At 43.7% G+C, this 21,040-nt stretch overlaps 1 protein-coding gene across 2 annotated transcripts in view; it reads left to right on the forward strand.

The window, feature by feature from the left end:
- Positions 1–21,040, forward strand: part of SGSM2 (small G protein signaling modulator 2) — a 761,725-nt gene that overhangs the window by 728,864 nt on the left and 11,821 nt on the right. For both annotated transcript variants that reach the window (XM_069227030.1, XM_069227029.1), the window contains 4 exons: positions 7,723–7,847; positions 9,370–9,452; positions 19,145–19,254; positions 19,786–19,882. In XM_069227030.1, the coding sequence (XP_069083131.1) occupies positions 7,723–7,847; positions 9,370–9,452; positions 19,145–19,254; positions 19,786–19,882 (415 nt within the window). The remainder of the gene's footprint in view (positions 1–7,722; positions 7,848–9,369; positions 9,453–19,144; positions 19,255–19,785; positions 19,883–21,040) is intronic.

Consider the following 21,040-nt stretch of genomic DNA (forward strand, 5'->3'; position numbering starts at 1 on the left):
GGGGGCCGGTAAGCGAGGGTGCCTTTGATAGTGATTTTACTGTCTGTCTTAAGCTTGAAGTGCATCAGTTCCATTAAAGTGGCTTCTGGGTCAGTGTAAGAGGTACGTTTGATGGCATCTTTGTGGATGATGGTGAGTTCTCCTCCTGGCTTATGGGGTTGGTCCTGGTGCAGTATTTTGTATCCAATAGAGATGGCTGCGGCGATGACCAGCATCGATGTGGGGCTCAGCAAGGTTTCCATGAGGAAGAGGAGATCCAGTGTATTGGAGCCAATGAGGTCCCAAATCTCAGTGAAGTGCTTGCTGAGTAAGCGTGTGTTGAGGAGTATGCAAGGGATTAAGGGCCAAATTTATACATTTTGCCGCAAATCTGCACTAACGCAGTTTTGCATCAAAAAGTATAGTGCCGGCTTGCGTCATTCCAGAGTGCCAGCCAGGCACCATATTGAAGGAATGGTGCAAGCCTGCGCTAAGGGTGGGCTAACACCAAGGAAAATGACGTTAGCCGGGTGGGGGTGGCGGTATGAGGAAAGGCGGTTTTGCACAGAAAAATTACATCAGGCTGGTTACAGTAAAACAAAATGACTCTAGACAGCCTAGCATCATTTCTCAATGCAAAACCTACCATACCACATGACTCCTGTCTTAGAAAAAACAGGAGTTATGCCCACCACCCCAATGGCCAGCACAGGGTACAAGGATCCCCTGGACATGGCCATTGCACCCAGTGCCATGTAGGGGGGTCCATTTGAGGGCCCCCAATGGCACTTTTTAAAATTAAACCAAATATTTACCTCTACTTACCTGGGATGGGGACCCCCATCCTCCGCTGTTCCTCTGGTGTGGGTGGGAGTGTCCCTGGGGAGGGCAACTGTGGGCTTTTTCCATTGTGTTCCACCAATGAAATAGGCTCACAGGTCCCCTAACGCCCTCCCTGACCCAGGCTTTAAATAATGGCGCTAAGCAAGTTTAGCACCATTATTTAGGCCGGCCTCCCTCCTGTGCACCATTTTTGCACGGGAGGATAAATAAGGCACTAGGGCCTTAGAGTAATTTTTTGCCCGGGATTGTCTACCTTGCATCTCATTGATGCAAGGTAGTTTCCCGCTAGCAAAAAATGACTTTAACGCCAATATTTTGACGTTAGACTAATCTAGTGTCAAAATATAAATATGGAGTTAGGTTTGGGCTGAGTTAGCGTAAAAAAATGACGATAATTCAGTGCAGAGTATAAATCTGGGTCTAAGTGTGCAGAATGGGTGTGTGGTCCTGTATGAGTGTGGGTTTTGAGTTCTGTCTTGGTGAGGGGTGCTCTATGTGTGTGGGCAGTGGGAGCAGGAATGTGGAGGCATGTGAAGTGACAATGAGAGCAGGCAAAGGGGTGCATCGTGGACTGAGGTGCTGCTTGTCAGCAATGCTTGTGGCAGCGTTCGTGGTTGAGCAGGTGGAGTTCATTGGCGGTGCAGCTGCAGGAGATGTTTGGACCAGGGTTCCTGGTGCTGGATGCTGTCCACGCGTGGAGAGGCATATATGGGCTTGCCTTTGGCGAGTCTTAGGCATGCTGCGGCCTCCATTAAGTAGGGACTGGGAGAGTGGGAGGAGCACGGGGTGGCAGGAATCAGCAAGAGTGGAAATGTCCAGTGGCGAGCGTGAGAAAGTCCAGCAGGAGCAGCAAAATCTGACAGAAGTGACAAAGATGCAAAATGGAGCTGTAAGAAAAACTAACACTGCAAAAAGAGGTTGAGAGGAACAAAGGATGGAAAAAGGAGCAGTTACATAGTGACAAGGGCAGATAGAACAGATGGCACAAACAAAGAATAGTTACTGAGTCGTGTCAAAACGAGTAGCTAGCAGGAAAAACAGTAAGAGAGACACCCACTTGAGTCAGTAGGGCAAGGCGAGGTCAAGGCTGCCCTGAAGCAGAAGAGAAATGCCTGGGCACCTACTCGTACAAGTGAACGAAGAATATCTTGCGCCCCTCGATATTTAAACAAAGGGGTGGCACATTTGGCAATTCTGCACCTATCTTCCCAAATTCATCACAATAAAGGTAGTGGAGCATTGTGTTTTCTCACACAATTTCAAAATTCACTGATAAATTTAACTGCAGGCAGGTACTGGCAAGAGTGCCATGATTAGAATTTGCCACTAGCTGGCCAGGAATAGGGTGAGACTGTGTTTTTCTGCACTAGGTGTTGGCTAGATTAATAAGCATCCTTTTGACTCAGGCAATGGCAAGGTCAGGTCTGAGAAGCTGAAGATGAGTCTAAGGGTAGTGACTCCCTCCAATCCAGAGGGAGTTGAGAGGCATGCCCCAGTATTCAAACTTTGATGTATAAATATGAAAGGATTGTGCTGTTTTATCCAGTCTATGATTCCTTACTGATAGCAGCAAAAACAAAAATGGTAATACCCGTAGCACATTTTCCTCAAGCAGCCCTCAAACTCATTAAACATTTTGAGCCTGATTACAACTTTGGCGGAGGGGGTTAATCCGTCCCAAATGTGACAGATATACCGCCCGCCGTATTACGAGTCCATTATATCCTATGGAACTCTAAATACGGTGGGCGGGATATCTGTCACATTTGGGATGGATTAACCCCCTCAGCCAAAGTTGTAATCAGTCCCTTTATGCCATGCTCCATGCACCAGAAACATACTTGTTCTGTGTTTTTTTTCCCTTTGCATTCTTGACTTGTATTCATGTTTATCCTATTATATAGTCAGGCAGGGAAAAATCAAAGAAACACATTTGAAAGATTAGATAATCATGCATGGACCTGGGACATTTCAGAGCCCTGCATAATGGATCCAAGTGAGATGCAGACATGCTGGTGGTTCTGGTGAAAATGTATGGTGGATTTCAATAGCTTATTAAAAATATATTTTCTTAAAAACACAGACTCCCTGATACATTGGCAGTTCTGCAAATTAAAATTCCAGCTCTTTGTTCATGGTTTTGGATTGGGAAAGGACCAAGACCTGGTACATGTATAATATTTTCAGTATGATCTTCATCATTATCATTTTTGTAGGGTGGTTGTGTCTGCTTCCTTATATAATTTCAGGAATAGTTAATCGGACCCCAAAGGAGGGTGGAATGGAGGATGAGCTCATTGAAATCAACGGAGATGATGCATTTTTTTGAAGGGTGTGGAAGGTTTCATCTCACTCAAACCCCACATAATAGCTAAAGCTCTCAAGTCTCTCCTTACTTGTATTTCCTTTCAAAACACATTTCTACATGCATGGACTTTTGGCTGGTGCATCTTTGTTTATAGAGCTCCCACATTTCCTAGTCCCTTGTGTGAGTAGCTCTTGTGGTCTAGGAACATTCTTTGCCTTCTGGGAGTTGTAGTCCAGGATTTATAAAAGCTTAAACAAGACTACAAATCCCAGCATGTTAGTAAAGGAATCGTGACTGGATAAGCTATTCCCATATAGTTGCAGGCTCTGTTTTATACATTTACAGGATGTCAGCAATTGGTCCACAGTTATGTAATGTCCATCCTGACACATCCTGTGAGTGTGTTTTAAACCAGAACCAGAGGAGACTTCTACCTCTTTCTTATTACCAACTGTTGAAAAGGTGGCTCTGTTGGATTTGTCCTGGTGGGGCTGAGGAGTTAGGCCTAAAGTGAGAAGGGCTAGCAAAATGGCAGACAAAGCATTACAAAGGATACTGTCTGAGGCAGGGCCTGCAGCCTGGCTAGGTGGGCAGCCGCGTTACAAAGTAGGACAATGGTGGTGAGGCCTTTACATGCGTCAAGCGAGGCAGACTCCTTTAATCTTGGTCTCTCTCCAAGCGGACGGCTGTCTGGATTGGCTTATTGTCTTTGGCTGTTCATTGAAGGACATTCTGTGGCATATTTATACTCTGTTTGCACCGAACGTGCGTCAACAATTTTGACGCACATTCGGCGCAAACCCTGCTCCATATTTAAACTTTGACGCCCGACCCCACGGACGTCAAAATTCCACCATGTGCGTCATTTTCTGGAAGTGGGAAACTGCTTTGCGTTAATGATATGCAAGGTAGGCGTTCCCTTCCAAAAATATGACTTTAAGGCCTGTGCGCCTTATTTATACCCCAGCGTCATTTTGATGCACAGGAGGGGGTGGGCCTTAAAAAACGGCGCACAGCCTGATGTGCGCTGTTTTTTAACGCCTGGGTCAGGGTAGGCGTTAAGAGGTCTGTGGGCTCGGAAGGAGTCCAGAGATGCCCTCCCCTGCCCCCAGGGACACTCCCTGCCACCCTCGTCCACCCCTGGAGCACACCCATGGATGGGGGGACCCATCCCAGGGAACTAAAGGAAAGTTCAGGTATGTATTTTTTAACGTTTTTTTTAAGTGGAATAGGGGGGCCTGATTTGGGCCCCCCTACATGCCACTATGCCCAGTGACCATGGCCAGGGGACATATGTCCCCTGGGCATGGCCATTGGGCAAGGGGGCATGACTCCTGTCTTTGGTAAGACAGGAGTCATGTCAATGGGGATTGTGCGTAAAACAAAATAGCGCAAGTCCGGTTTGAGGCCTGATTTTTGCCTCAGACCTGACTTGCACCAGTTTTTTGACGCACAACCCCCATTTTCTCATAGGCCGGCGCTGCCTGGTGTGTGTCATTTTTTTTTACTCAGACCAATCCGCAGCGCCAGCTAACGTCATTCCATAAATAAGGCGCCCGCATGGCGCATTGGAATGGCGTTAGCCGGCGGTGAACTTTTTGACGCACAACTGCGTTGGCGCAGTTGTGCGTGAAAAAGTATAAATATGCCCCTCTGTCACTTGAGCTCAGTGCTTGGCTGGGCTATGCTGAGCTCCACATCCTTCGCCTGAGGACCATGGCAGTCACTGGCAAGATGCCTCAACCTTATGGCAAGAGGACAGGCAAAAGACCGTCTTCCCACAACCTGAGCCAGGCTGAGTGGGCAATCTCTACCTCTGCTCTCGCAGGTGGGGACAGGATGAGATGCTGCGTGGCTCAGAGTGCTGTCGGTCACTGAAGGGCCGGGGAAGCATCCAGGCTGTCTCCAGATTCAGATGCTCTTTCCAAAAGGACTTGGCTTATAGCCTCTAATAAAAGCTAAAGGGGAGGGCTGCAAGGATGATTTCAGCCTCAATTTGTGTGCATTCGTTAAATCACTCTGGGACAGGCCAGTAGTGTCAAGCAAGGAGCCAAACAGGGCCGGACTGGGAACCCAAAGCAGCCCTGGCAATTTTCTCAGACCAGCCCCTGGGGAAGAGGGGATTTGGGGAGAGCATTGCCTGGCCCCAGGAGGCTGGGAACACCTGCTTACTGCTTTTGTGACTGGGGGACGATATTGCAGCACTGCTGCAAAACCGACCCCAGCAGTTGTGTGGCTATTTATGATTTACAGCCCTGAAGCGCTGAGGAAGGTACAGAGGACACTACAGCACATGTGCATTCTGAGGGTGATGTCACGGACCGGCAGGAAGAGGCAATCATCCGTTCCAATGAAAGAATGCACGCATACAGGGTAAATAGAAGCTCAAAAGTATCCAACCCGACAGCTTGCATAAATGAGAACAGAAACATCTATTTGTAGAAGAAGAAGCCCAGTCTGGCAACAGAGCCCCTGATCCCACATTCTGTTGTCCGCATATAGCCAATGGGAAAGATGTTTTGAACCACATACAGTGATTATGCAGTCCTCTAATGTACCATAGATTTTAACTGGACTTTAACTTCAGCCTCTCCCCCTTGCAGGCACTGTTCGTGATTGGTTCTCATCATTTCCTTACGCGCTGGACCACAGGAGCTGCTCGCCTCCTCCAGAGCCTTATTCAGGCTGGGATAGTTGAGCTGTTACTATGGGAAGTTTGACATGATAGGCAGGGCAGCACTCTGCACACAAGTGCCCCGTCACTGCTACTAGACCGCTCTTTCCTCATTTTCACCTCCAAACTCCTCACCACTCCTAAGAAAAGTTGTTTCAGGCAGGCTCCTTGGACAAACTGCTCAAGAGCGCCCCACAGCATCGGCGAAGGAAGCAGCATCTGCGGTCCAAATATCACCACCTCCTACCCACACTTACCGGTCACTTGTGTGCGAACGGCTACAGCTCTTAGGTGTCTACACATGATGGGTGATTTTTTTCTGCAAGGGCCAAGTTTGAAGAAAAGTTGCCTCAACTAAATGTTAACATTATTGATGCATTTTGGAGAAATGGGTCCACGTTTCCCCTACACTGTGCCCTTTCTTGTGTATCTGCAGAAACTCATTGGGGCCTACTCACAAACTGCATTTTGTGGTACGTTTAGAAGTACTCCAATAGTACTACAAACACACTGTGAAATGCTATTCATATTCCCACAGACGGAGGTCTCCGCCTGTCATATCTTTTCTATGCAGAGATCACCGCCCCAACTGCCGAGATCTCTGCACACGTAAGTATACATTTTAGTAGTAAATAAGGGAGAGACAAAGAAAAGTGACTAAAATATGGGAAATGCTTACTGCTAAATAGGAAGTACTAAAAGGGGAGTAAGGCGGGGTTAAGAGAGAGTTAGGGAGGAATTTAAAGAGGGGCATGCACCAATCCACCAAAGAGTAAGCCCATTGCTATTCACAAACTGCCCTTCTAGAGTTACTAATGCCAAAAGGAACAAAGTGCCAGATATATCAAAGGATTTTATCCATTCTGTGTCTATGGGAAAATGTGTTCGTACAAATGGCCCAAAATATGTTGTAAACGGATCAGTGTTTAATTTGTAAATAAAGAGGTGCCGGGGCTCAAAGCCCTTCTCTTGAACACGAGACTGCAGTAATTAAATCTGCCAGCACTGAATACTGAGGCAGAGGAATCCTGAAGCCATCTCGGGCCTCTTCAATCCATTAACGGCCACACCTGCCCCTTCAGCTCATCCCGCAACTTTCTACTTTCTCCATTTATGACGCTTTTTAGTTTTTCCTTCTTCCGTCTTTCCCATATGTGTCTTTTGCTCGCAGCAAATGCTTGAGGCAGAATAATAAGCGTCAGCCCTCACAAATAAGTGCCGGTGCTCAGCACCGGAAACAACAAGCACAAATTAAGCACTGAAACGGACTCAGGAGGGACAAAGGATGCGAACAGCAAAGGAAGTATGACTCACTTGGGTCAGTGCTCCTACACAACCTGCATTCTAGGACCCACAGGCTATGATCTGGACTTGCCATTTTGAAATCACATTTTTTTCTCTTCACTAGGGGTGTTCCTCAGAAATTCTGGAAAAAATTCAAATCCGACTTTAAGCACTACATTTTAACATGAAATACATCTTTGCGTCCATTTTGGATGCAAGGGCGTAGTAGCTGAAAGTGTTATGACCAACAGCTGCTCGTGCTTTTTTCGTTTGTGTGGTACTTGTGCTCCCCAAAATAATTTTTACCAAAACAGACTTTCGAGAAATTCACATAGCAAGCATGATACTAAATGCTGGAAATTATGCAAGATTTGGCTAGCGTAATGAACATTTCACCCTCGCCTACTTTTCTTTCAACAGGAAGGCAACTAAAATGAAACAATCTTTTGTGTATACAACTGTCGCTTACTGTCACTTACTGGAGAACAAGACATTTCCAGAAAGCTTTTAACTTTTTTCATTTCATTACAAGCTATGGGTGCTTTGTTGCTAAAAATCCTTGTTTCTCTAGATTGGCTAGTACATTTACCAAGTTTAACTTTCAGCTCCACTTCACCAATATTTTGTCTTCCAGATAGAGCTATTGGACACAGTTGCCTTAAATTTACACCGGATTGATAAAGATGTCCAGAGATGTGATCGTAACTACTGGTATTTCACAGCGAGCAACCTGGAGAAACTGCGAAACATCATGTGCAGGTGCAAACATACAGTAAACGCCAGGCTGAGGGTGTTGCCTGTCTCGTCAGACTCAAAAAGCGTTGTTCCTTACCACATTCTGGCCCATATTTATACATTTTGTGCGCCGCATTCACGCCATTTTTTCACCCAAAAGCGGCGCAAACTTACAAAATGCACTTATATGTTTTAAGTTTGTGCCGCTTTGGCGTAAACAAATTACGCAGATACGGCACAAAAAAAGTATAAATATGGGCCTCTGTGTTGTTGCCATTTTCAAAATATCTTCCATATCACCTGATACTAATCGATGTTTGTGTCATTTGAAAACAACAGATTGCTGTCTGCATTTGAACTACAGTAAACTATGGAGGTAGACCATCTGTAATCTGATTTTTTTCTCATTTGAGAACTGTCTTCTTTAAATATGTTTAGCTTGATTAAAAAAAAAGTCTATGTTCACATATAATTGAATAAACTAGTCTGTGAGCAGCAATAGTTTTAAACTGTTTACAAACGGTGCTGTTATTGTTTCGAGTTAATTACCTGTGGATACAAAAATATCTTCGAAATAAAATTAGGAGATTAAAAAACAATTGACGAGGGTACAGGTAGCAATAAAGAGTTATGGGTAAAGGGAGATGGAATAAAGTTTAAGGTGAAGGGAAGGAGACCCTGTACCAACCTATTTACTCAGTATTACCTTTTAAATCAGAATAATCAACTAACCAATTATAATTAGGACTGAAAGGCCAGACTGGATAGTAGTCTACATGTAGGGCGCATCATTGCAAATTCAGTGGTTAACTCCTGAGTGCTCAGATAATGGGCAGATTGGTTGTATTCTGTATTTGAAACTTGTCCTGCTGGAACTGGCATTGCATGTACTGCTGTGCGGAGGCTCCTGGCCACCGCGCTCAACTGAAGACTTTCTGGGCTCTTCACAAAGGTAACTTACACTTGTGAGTAATTTACATGTTGCATCTGGCTCCACGTGGTAAGCGGACTGTTAACTACTTAGGCCCATATTTATACTTTTTTAACGCCGCATTTGCGTCATTTTTTGACACAAAAGTGGTGCAAACTTACAAAATAGAATTGTATTTTGTAGGTTTGCGCTGCTTTTGCATCAAAAAGCGGCGCAAATGCGGCGCTAAAAAAGTATAAATATGGGCCTTAGAGTTTCCTCCAAAATCTTAAAGGATGATGCATTTCTTTCTCCTGCCAGATCCCAGCTTCACAGTTTCTCCTATTTAGAGAGATGTTAAAGACCCTTAACACGTTTATGTTGTATTCAGTCGGTGGAGAGAGATCACACAGTAGGTGTTATGACAACAATGCTTGCTGATTGTTATTATTTTATATTAAAAAAGTATAAACACTTCCATTGGAAATGGTCACAGAGACCGACCACTTCTAGCAGCCGAAAGCAGTGTGTTAGTAAGGGAAGGGGTACCTTACTCAGCAGTGGTGAAGCAGCCTGAGGGTTTATTTCTGCCCACTGACCTCTTTCTGCTCTTGGCCTTTCTCTGAATTCTTTCAGCTATGTCTGGGAGCATCTAGAAGTGGGCTATGTACAAGGAATGTGTGACCTCCTTGCACCGCTTATGGTGGTTCTGGACAATGGTAAGTGGAAATATTTAATTATAATAATAACATAAAAATAATTTGAAATTCATTTTTGTATTCATTATAGGTTATTTCTTTGGTTTTCTAATGGATGCTATTTCGTAGGCAGACTTTTTGAATTTTAAATATTCATGCTGCCAGACTGGGAATCTGGAAAACCTCTTCAGCTCAAATAGGACAGGACAAATGAGCCTCATCCTCCAGGGTGTGTCACTGATGCAGCATTGCCTGGAAGTGCCAACGTCAATATCTGTTCTTTAGTTTGAAAATTGTTTAAAAATATATATTGCTTAAAAAGAAGTATGACAATAACATAAATCGCTTTTCACAAAGCTATTTGCGCTTGCAAGTTTGACGTACGTGCACACGTACATATTTTTATGAGTAGAACAGGACATTTGTAATTGTTAGATCCACACTCACCATGTAGCAGATTTTACCACCTGAGGTGCCTTTGTGAATGAATAGCCTCTTGTGGGTGCAAAGGGGGAATTCCAGGAGGGAATGCCCTGGAATTTGTCAACAACCATAAACATACATGTTATTGGGCATTCACAAACTTCTCACCTAGCCCTTCCCGCCTTCGATACTGTCAGAGATTTGCTTCAAGTGTAGGAGGAATCCTTTTCCAACAATGTGTGGGGTGGAGAAGGGTGCTGTTGGAGAGGTATCTCCAGAGGAAAAATATTTCCCTTTGGAGAAAGAATGAGGACAGCTTCCACATGCTCCATTTTTGTAACATGCAAAAGTATTTATGTGTGTTTTACACGTGCAAAATAGGAATTCATATGCGTTTTTCATGATCACGCCTGAAACGGTGTGAGAGAAGCAGGTTAGAGGTTTGGCTAGTATGTGTGACTTTGGCCCATTGTGTGATTCCTTAATGAGAGACCAGCTAGTTCGTTGCACGAACAACCACAAGATTCAAGAAAAACTATTAGCAGGAAATCCAGACTTAAAAGAAGCAATAGAAATAGCTAAAAGTATAGAACACACAGAAGAGTGCATTAGAGAAATGAAACAAAACAACAATTCAGACACTATCCACTTAGTGAAAGATCACCCAGAAGTACAAGACACATGAGAAAGGAAGAAAATTCCAGACTCTCTCAATAACAAGACATTCGAAGAAGAGAGAAAAGACAAATTAAAATGTTTTCGATGTGGAAATTTTAACCATTTAGCCAACAATATCAATTGTCCTGCACGTTCCGTAGTCTGTAGGAAATGCAATAAGAGAGGGCATTATGCTAGACTATGTAAAAACCTAAAAGATGAAAGAAAAAGTGTACATGTTGTGGGACATGTGGGGGAATGTACTAACAAATATGTTTTCCAAGTGGTAAGTGAAGTATCTACTACTGGGAGTAGTTATCCCACTTGTGACGTTGTGTTGGATGGAGTATCGTTCAAAAAGTATGCTGACTCATGCTCTCCCTACACGTTGATCGATTACAACAATTTTCAAGAAAAATTTAAGGACAAAACGTATGTTATCTTACAACCTGATGTAGAACCTGGGGGGTACAACAAGGATCCCATACCATTAGTAGGAATGGTGAATATGAATATAACCTTTAAGGACCGTTCCACTGCAGGAAAGATCTATCTAACAAAAAAAGGATCTAATTTATTAGGTTGGGCTCACCAAAAAGCTTTCGGAATCAAACTTGATCCTAACAGCCAAGAACCTGTGTTATCAATTTTGGAAGGAAGAGAGAACTTAAGACGGTATGAGAAACTATGTGAAGAATTCTCTGAAGTATTTAATGATGATTTAGGCCATCTTAAAAATTTCCAACATAAAATCAAACTAAAAAACAACGCAGTACCAGTAATACATAAGGTAAGACCAATTCCCCATTTAATGCGTGACCCTTTACAAGAAGAATTGGATAAACTGGTCAAGCAGAAAATAATAGAACCTATAGAAAGTTCTTTATGGCTCGCTCCAATTGTAGTCACCCAAAAGTCTTGAGGGAGGGGTCTTCGTCTCTGTGTCGACTTAAGAGATCTCAATGCAAATATTTGGGTGGATAGATTTCCTCTGCCCAGAATAAATGAAATGATCTGCGTAGTTGGAGAGGCAAACCATTTTAGCGTAATTGATCTCTCCTCAGCATACCACCAAATAGAATTACACGAAGATTCCAAATCCTTAACCTCATTTATAACTCCATTCGGAGCATACAGGTACTGCAGAATGCCATTCGGTCTTGCTTCAGCAGCTGCAGTGTTCCAGAGAGTCATGCAAAAATTTTTGGAGGGGATAAAGAATGTTTTATGCTTCCAAGATGACATACTTATATATGGTAATTCTACAACTAATCATGACAACTCATTAAGGGAAGTTCTGTCAGCACTCAAAAAAGCAGGTCTAACCATAAGAAAAGACAAATGCCAGTTGGGAGTCCAATCAGTTGATTACCTAGGACATACGATTTCCAAACATGGAATTAAACCTAAAATTGATTTAGTCAACGCTGTAAAAGATGCTCCTCCTCCAACAAATAAGGAGGAATTAAAATCCTTTTTAGGGTTAGTTGAATACATGACTAAATTCATCAAGAATTTTGCAGATATTGCTGCACCATTAAGAGCCCTCTTAAAAAAAGGTACTCATTTCAAATGGGACGGGGAATGCCATGAAGCCTTTGAGTCTATCAAAAAAGCCATTGTTAGTGCCCCTTCCTTGGGAAATTTTGACACCAGACGTAAAACCATCCTAACTACTGACGCCAGTGGGAAAGGAATTGGAGCATCCCTAACTCAAATGGTGGAAGGCGAGGAAAAAATCATAGCGTTTGCTTCCAGAGCATTAAAAGATACGGAATGTAATTACTCCACAGTAGAGCGTGAAGCACTTGCATGTACTTGGGCTATTTCACACTTTAAATACTTCCTTTGGGGATTACCATTTACTGTACGCACTGACCATAAGCCTCTGATTTATATATTTTCAACAAAGGGGAGGGAGACCACCACTCCTCGAATAGCTAAATGGCTCATAGGTATGGAAGGTTACAATTTCAAAATCGAATATGTTCCTGGTATAAAAAACTCTGTAGCGGATTGTCTATCCAGGCTACCATGTGTACAGGAGGAGGAAAATGCAAATAAATCTGAAGAGCCTGTATTAATGATTGATATCCCTAGTATTACAAGGGAGGAATGGAACACTTGCATGGAAAATGACCATACTCTATTAAATGTGAAGGTAAGGATAGTCCAAGGATGGCCCCCAAAGTCTAATGGCTTAGATCAGGATCTAAAACATTTTTGGGCTGTGAGACAAGAATTAAGTATTGTTGACGACAAAGTCATGAGAGGGGAAAGGATAGTACCACCGAAGGGCTTGTGGGATAGGATTACGGATTTGGCCCATGAAGGTCACTTAGGTAGAAGCTTAACCAAGGCTTAAGTCAGGGCCACGTACTGGTTCCCGAGCATGGACCGCATTGTGGAAAATAAAGTCAGGGATTGTTTGACTTGTGCCATGAGCGACAAAAGCAAGAATACCAGGTGCGCACCACTATCCCCCGTGAGTGTGCCATCCAAACCTTGGGATAAACTGGGTCTCGACATTATTGGTCCATTAAAACTTTCCAGGTGGGCTGGTAAATTTATGTTAGTACTGGTGGACTATCACTCTCATTGGATCACCATCAGAGTAGTTAGCAGCATCACAACCCAATCTCTAGTGAATTTCTTAACCGATACATTCATGACAGAAGGTGTGCCTAGCACTATAGTAACAGACAACGGGGTTCAATTCACTTCTGAGGAAATGCGTGAGTTTTTACAAAGGTTGTCTATCATACATCACAAAACAGCACTGTATTGCCCTAGAGCAAACGGTTTGGTGGAACGCGTTAACCGTATGATCAAAGAGTGTATGCAAACCGCACACATATCAAGGAGTCCTCCTGATAAAGCACTTCAAAAAATTATTTGGTCCTATCACACAACCCCTAATTCGGTTACCAAGGTATCACCCTTCTTAGCACTCAAAGGGAGGTTACCAGGCACCAAATTGACCCCCAACTGGCTGGGTGGAGGAGAGCCTAAATGGGTTCATAGAGATAAAATGAAGAATCAAGTCAAAACACATCAGGAAGGGTACAAGAAAAGATATGACCAAAAGCATGGTTCCAAGTTAGGAAGATGGAATGTAGGCGATTGGGTAATGGTTAAACTACCAGACAATCTAAATTCTCCAAACCTATAAAAATAACAGAGGTGAAGAAAAATGTAGTAACATTAGAGGATGGCAGAACGTGGAGCATGGATAGATTAACACCCCATTGTCCATCTCAGAAGTATTCAGGTATGGATGGAAAGCCAAAGGATGTATTGAAATATGATGGGAACAATCGCAGAGCTAGGGCTCGTGCAGTTCCTGTCTGGCACAAAGATTACATGCTCACTTGATTTTCCAACAGGATATTACTTTCAAACATTCTATGAAAGTCTTTTATGGGAAGGAGAAGTGTTGTAATTTATCATAAGTAATGTTTTGTATAAAATGTACATTCTCTATTTTCCCCTTACTTTCATTGTGTACCCACCTGCCCATAGGGATCCAAGTGTAACATTCCATTCCTCCCCATTTTCCCCTTGTCTTCCCAGTTGGTTCCTACCAGCATTCTATAACTGTTCCTGTGACAGTTGACAGCTGTGAGGAGAAATGCTCGCTACCGGTTGTGGCTGGAGGCTGTTGTTAATTCATCTTGCCAATAAATTATTTCTTAAAGAACATCATCGGAGTTAAGGAACATTTATAATAGGAAGCCTGTCAGAAATCTGCACCAATGTGAGAATGGAAATCAGTAGGTGTAGATTTCCAACTATTTGTAAACACTGGGGGCTAGATTTACTTTTCTTTCATGCAATGCAGCGCAACGCTGCGCAGCAAGGCAACACGCCGCAGCAAGCAACTTGCTACAGTGCATGAAAGGGAGAGAAGAGAAATGCACCATATCTGCTAAGATGTGGTCGACTCCAGCTCTCGCCCGGCGCTGGCAGAGTGTCCGCTGTCTAGCACCATGCAGGCACCCATGCTTGGAGGCATAGTCCTCTTTCTATGTCTGATGCAGAATGCAACACACCTTGAAAGAGGAAGTAATAAGGAGAAATAACAATATTTCTTATTTTGCCTCTGTCGAGTTGGGTGAACCATTTTGGCGCAAACCCAGGTTTACCTGTGTTGGTGAACCTGGGTTTGCGTCACGATTCACAGGTTTGATGCATTGGAATGCACACGCTCCACCCATGTAAGGCTTCCCCTACGCAAAGTAATGCAAGCCATGCGAATCAACTTTGTGTGGCTTACTAAATGCCAACAAGGATTTTGCATTGGGGGCTGCACCTCAAACGTGACAACACTGCAACACAAATCCTAGTAAATCTGAGCTGTATGCTTAGTCTGGAACACATTTACTTCAATAGATGTAACTTGATGTTTGTGAAAAAACAATCAAAGTAGCATTTTGTTATGAAACTAGAACAGCAGAATGAAGGGCTCTATGCTTAGAATGTGTAATGAGGACGAGGGCTCAAACAATCTATAATAGTTATTTTAATGAAATAGCAATTTATCTACAGCACTTTACCGTATAAACCGTGACAAGCATATTCCCCAAATATTTTGATACTAAAGTTAGAATATTTTTATCTGATGCTGGCGTATCATTGGGTAAAGGCTTTCTAATTCTCTAATACAATGTCATTTCAAAGAAATTGAATCATAAGTGAATTAAACTTTTCGCGGAAATGATAAAGCTGTGATGGATGGTGCTACTGGGCCCAATCCTGCCTCTGTCTTTTCTGCGTCACAAGTTTAAGGAGTTTCAGTGATTCTAGTGGTCATGTGACAACAAGACTTTTACTGGAACTGTTAGGATTTTTTACAAACGGAGAATGAGACCTTCTGGGTTTATGTCTTGTGTTTGGAGCATAGGGTCATCTTCCTGGACCTCTGTCTGCGGTACCTGTAGAGCTTGCATGATAGCCACAATAGCAAAGCCTTTCTCAGTACCTCATCTAGGATCAGACGGTCTTCAAGATCAACATTTTTCCAGCAGTGTCAAGGGTTCTGGTTTAACTCTGGATGGGAGATGAACTGCTTGGGCGAGTGATGACTTTGGTCCCTCTACTCCAGGGTAGGGCCGTATAATGAGATCCCATCAGTATCCCTGGCACAGACGAAATATAAAAGTAAGGGTTCATGCTCTTAGAGCAAACTATTGTGTTCCAAATTCCAACAAGGACTGGGCGGAGTTCGCAAAGTGACCAAAAAACTCTGCCACTCTACGGGGAGTTCCACAAGCGGCGAAGTGTGTTAGGTTGTGCTGTTCGCACTGATTTTTGGTGCCGGGTGTTTGTCCTGCACTGAAAAATCAGGACGAACGGCACCACCCGCAGCGCAAGAGGGCACTGCTTCTTTTCTGCTGCTCGAGTAGATTTTCTACTCCAGTGGCAGCTTCTTCAACGTGAACGGAAGGTTTCAAAGCGCAAGTGATAATGACCATCTACAACTGCCCTCATTGAGAAACCTCGCTGTATAGTGGTCTGGGGTAAGATTTTCCTTGCTCGCCAACTTAACGTCGCGAAAGAGGGAAAAACTCCTCTCCGCAGAGTTTTTCGGAACTCCTCACTCTAAGCGAAGCGTGGAGTGGGAAAAACTCCACAAGCGAAGCGGACTTCACTGCCCACCCCTAATTCAACATCCAAGTAAGGAGAAGGCCAAGACTACCCTTTGGCGTCAGCATTAGAGACATTAGCTGATTGGGTCCCTAAAGCCTGGGTGGAGACTTTGGGGGTTATTACAACTTTGGAGGAGGTGTTAATCCGTCCCAAAAGTGACGGATATACCACCAGCCGTATTACGAGTCCATTATATCCTATGGAACTCGTAATACGGCTGGTGGAATATCCGTCACTTTACCGTCACTTTTGGGACAGATTAACACCTCCTCCAAAGTTGTAATAACCCCCTTTGTCTGTGATCGAACAGCAGGAGCTTTAACTTTGCCTTTGGCTCCAGACAGTCTGGGAAGTGCTGATCACGGGGACTTGCAGATTGCACAAAAATGATGCAAGCTCTGTTTTTGTATGTCATTTGTTCTCAAAGGTTTGCAAAAACTGAATTAATTATGTTACGTCTGTTTGTATAGAGCACTAATCAACCGAAATAAATAAATTGCATTTTCAGAAGCGGTAATCATAAACCTCCATGCACTACATTTTCATCACAGAGTGGCCCACATTCCTGTTCCTCATCGTAAAATTCAGAATGCTGCACTTTTTCCATAGGTGCACACCTCACACGTTCAGAGTGGAACCTGTAAACACAAAAACCCACCTTTCTTTATTTTTGTAAGCTGAGACTGCAGTGTTGTGCACACAAATGTCTTTTTTAGGGAGTTAGGTTGTACTTTAGGAAGTAAGAACTATTGTGAATCTGGTTCATGATGTCTAAATTAGGCAATAGATCGTTTTGAAAGCGTCTTCGAAACCAACAAAACAATCATTATTGATCTAAAAAAACAATTTGTGGTCTTCTCACTTCATATGTTTTGTCAATATATTATGACTATACTCGGCAGAACAAAGGTTATGTTTAAATGGTTCTCGCAGTGATGCAAGCCACTTCTGGGACCAGTGCAGTAGCAGGGGTGGCGTGGTAGATGCCCCCCCTAAATGAAATACAAGCAAAATGGAGGTGCACTGGCCCACTCACATCCCTGGGCATCGGTGCCGCTGCACCAGCCGCACCATTGAACGGTTAGTGAAAAAAGAACCATATCATGCAGCATGCCAGAGGATTCTCAGTAGTCCCATACACAACAAAATAGATGTCCGAAAATGTAACACAAATTAACCCAATTCCCCCAAAATTTAGAAGAATTCACTCATTTCGCAAAGGAACGATTTGTTTGTAGAGTGAGACGAATAGCACACATTTAAGTGTAGGAAAATGTTCCCAGTCCACAAATGTCCCAGAACCCTTCACTACATATAGTTTCAGGTAGATTTATTTCTCACAATTACAAAACTCATTGAATCTGATTGGGCCACCCTGTAATTGCAAATTACAAATTCTGCCCTTGGTGAAGTGTCTAGAGCAAATAGTAAAAAACTTTGGGCCTGATTTATAAACTTAGCGCCGTCTTTATGTCATTTTTGCGTCAAAAAATGACTTAAAGGTGGCCCTAATTGTTTATAAATCAGGCCGTTTGTGTCCTCTATCGCTTGGTAGTATGTACATAGCTGTACATAGCTGAAGACGGGGTGTGGGCCTGCATTAGAGGTCAGTACACGTCCAATGTTATAACATTGTTGTAACGTAAGTGATAGTTATTATGGCAGTAACAGTGGAGCATATGTATACTCCGTTTGCGCCGAATTTGCGTTGTTTTTTTCGACGCAAATTCGACGCAAAACTAACTCCATATTTATACTTTGGCGTTAGACGCGTCTAGCGCCAAAGTATGAGGAATGAGCGTCATTTTTTTGCGTGAACGCCTTCCTTGCGTTAATGAGATGCAAGGTAGGCGTTCCCGTCTAAAAAAATGACTGCGACGCAAATGCGTCGTATTTATACTCCCGGGCAAAATTCACGCCCAGGAGTGGGCGGGGCAAAAAACCCCGCATTTGCGCCTCTTTTTAACGCCTGGGTCAGGGCAGGCGTTAAGGGACCTGTGGGCTCAAAATGAGCCCACAGCTGCCCTCCCATGCCCCCAGGGACCCCCCCTGCCACCCTTGCCCACCCCAGGAGGACACCCAAGGATGGAGGGACCCATCACAGGGACATTCAGGTAAGTTCAGGTAAGTATAATTTTTTGTTTAAAAAAAAAAAAAATTGGCATAGAGGGGCCTGATTTGTGCCCCCCTACATGCCACAATGCCCAATGACCATGCCCAGGGGACATAAGTCCCCTGGGCATGGCCATTGGGCAAGGGGGCATGACTCCTGTCGTCATGTAAATGGCGTCTGTGCGTCGTTAAAAATGGCGCAAATCGGGTGGAGGCGATTTTTTTGCCTCTACCTGACTTGCCCCATTTTAAGATGCCCTAACGCCATTTTCCCCAACGCCGGCGCTGCCTGGTGTACGTGGTTTTTTTCCACGCACACCAGGCAGCGCCGGTCTGCTAGCGCCGGCTAACGCCATTCAATAAATACGGCGCCCGCATGGCGCTTCAGAATGGCGTTAGCCGGCGCTAATCTTTTTGGCGCAAAACTGCGATAGCGCAGTTTTGCGTCAAAAAGTATAAATATGGCCCAGTATCTTCTTAGGGTGGTCACCATTATATATGGTAGACTGCCAAGCAATTTTCATCCAATATGTTTGTCATTAATGGATACTCCCTATGAGCGTGCTGCTTTTTTAAGGTGTTTGTTTCTAGTGTCTGCAACAAAACATTGTAGATCATAATTTACAAAAATCTCTCCATTGATCTTAAGTAGATTACAAATGTTGAGTATTAGTGGAGCAGAGGAGGAGATGGTCAGATCTGGGCTGTGGAGTGGAAAACTGAGAAGAGAAGGGCATGGGATCAGTCTTCTTGAGGGCACTCACTGAAGGCTGCAACCCATCATTCCCTTCACATGCCAACCCACACTCAACTGTGACAGATGTGATGAAGTTTAATGAGAAGACCTCTATCTAACACTTGTTTATCCACAGATCAGCTGGCCTACAGCTGCTTCTCCCAACTGATGAAACGAATGAGCCAGAACTTTCCCAACGGGGGCGCCATGGACACCCATTTCGCCAACATGCGATCTCTAATTCAGGTAAGTTAGTTTGCATTGGTCATATCACAGTGCATGTCTGTGGCTGTTCATGGGCGACCTAGCCTGAAGGAGAATCAGTACGTTTTAGAACCACTTTGTTCGCTTACAGCTGGTATGGCTGGAGTATGGTCAGTGGAATATCAGGTTCCACAGACTTGCCACAGTGCAGTTTTCCTTTGCCCAGGGATCTGTTTGATGTCCTAAGTCAGCTGCTGAGCCCGTTTGAGACCTTTTCTTTCACTGAGATCCAATATTCTGTCCTAAGAACCATGTCCTAAGAGATGGAAAGGGTCACCAAATGCATTGCACTGGAACCTGTTGCATCTGGGCAAGTCAGTGACTGTTTAAAACCAAAAAATAGGAAGAGCCAGGGAAAGATTCTTATAAATGAAAAAAGCACTTTTGAAATCTCACTATGGTCTGTGAACTTCCATTGGTTATCATCCCAATGAATGACTATCCTCTACTGTCTACTGTGGCTTCGAACTATGCATTTACTAAGACTCACTGTATCTGCGTCCTCTTTGCCAGATTCTGGACTCCGAGCTGTTTGAGCTGATGCACCAGAATGGAGACTACACTCACTTCTACTTCTGTTACCGGTGGTTCCTGCTCGATTTCAAAAGAGGTAATCGCACAAGGCTAGACGAACAGTGTCCAGTATGCACGAACACCACTGGTTGAGTTACATCAATCACGTCATGCAGTATTCACAAAAATTATAGCCACTAACAATGGCCTCCTTTTCATTTCTTTCTGATCTGTCCCTCTCACCCTCTGATTCCCCTGGTGAGCTTTGCCAGCCTGGAACGTTAGTGTCCAACCTGCTCTCGACAAGCACTGCGCTGTTTTGTTGTGATGTTATTAACATTAGTGCCTCCGCTTTTCTTCTTTAATACTGTTGTCATACCTGGGCTCACGAGTAGCTCGTGTATATAATGCACAGCACTTCTTAGTTACATAGATAACTCCATCCAGTCCATGACAGCAAATCTCACTGGAATAGTTTAGACTGTTCTTTGGGTACTTTTATGTAGCTTCAGTTTTACTGCCATTCCGTTGAACAAAGAGAGCTCCACCTGCCACCCTCGATGGCTTGAAGTTACTGTAATATACTGTAAATACATCACAACCTAAGATTCACTGGTTAATGTACTAATGCACCTTGTTGAACCCCCTCCAAGCTCCCATTTCCTATGATAGAAGGAATTCATATAATTACATTAATGCAGCTCATGAGACTTGGGCTGCTTGTCTCTTTGGTATACTGGTTTGTGCAACCGTATCAGGGTATGTTAAAAAAAAAATCGCTAATGACTGCTTTAACCTGCTGTTTATTTCGTTACTTGTACCTTACCTTCAAATTTGTGCTGAGATGGTGTGATTTCCTTATTCTACTAACATGGCTGTCAGAGTCACAACTCTACAATACATGAATGTACTCCCTAGGTGAGGGCAAGTTTCCTCTCATGTGTTAATGTCTATGTCCTACAGAGAACAGCCTCTCCTCTGGGGCATAGTGGAACAGAACCTTAATGACTTGCTTGCAATGTCAACCCACCATCTCAGCGCAAGCATTTTGTGTGAAATAAATCTGTCATTTTCACAGTCTGGGAAACACATGTTACATCCACACAACCACACACTGGTCTCACTCAAGCTCCAGTTAGTCCACTCTCAGTGATGATATCCTACATGGTACTTGTGTTTTAATGTTAGGTCTGTATTATAATGATGAGAATTTGGGAGCTGGAAGAGAATGTTGGGGCGCAAGGGGGAGGGAGGT

This window comes from Pleurodeles waltl, chromosome 3_2 (assembly GCF_031143425.1).
Source record: "Pleurodeles waltl isolate 20211129_DDA chromosome 3_2, aPleWal1.hap1.20221129, whole genome shotgun sequence".
NCBI lineage: Eukaryota > Metazoa > Chordata > Amphibia > Caudata > Salamandridae > Pleurodeles > Pleurodeles waltl.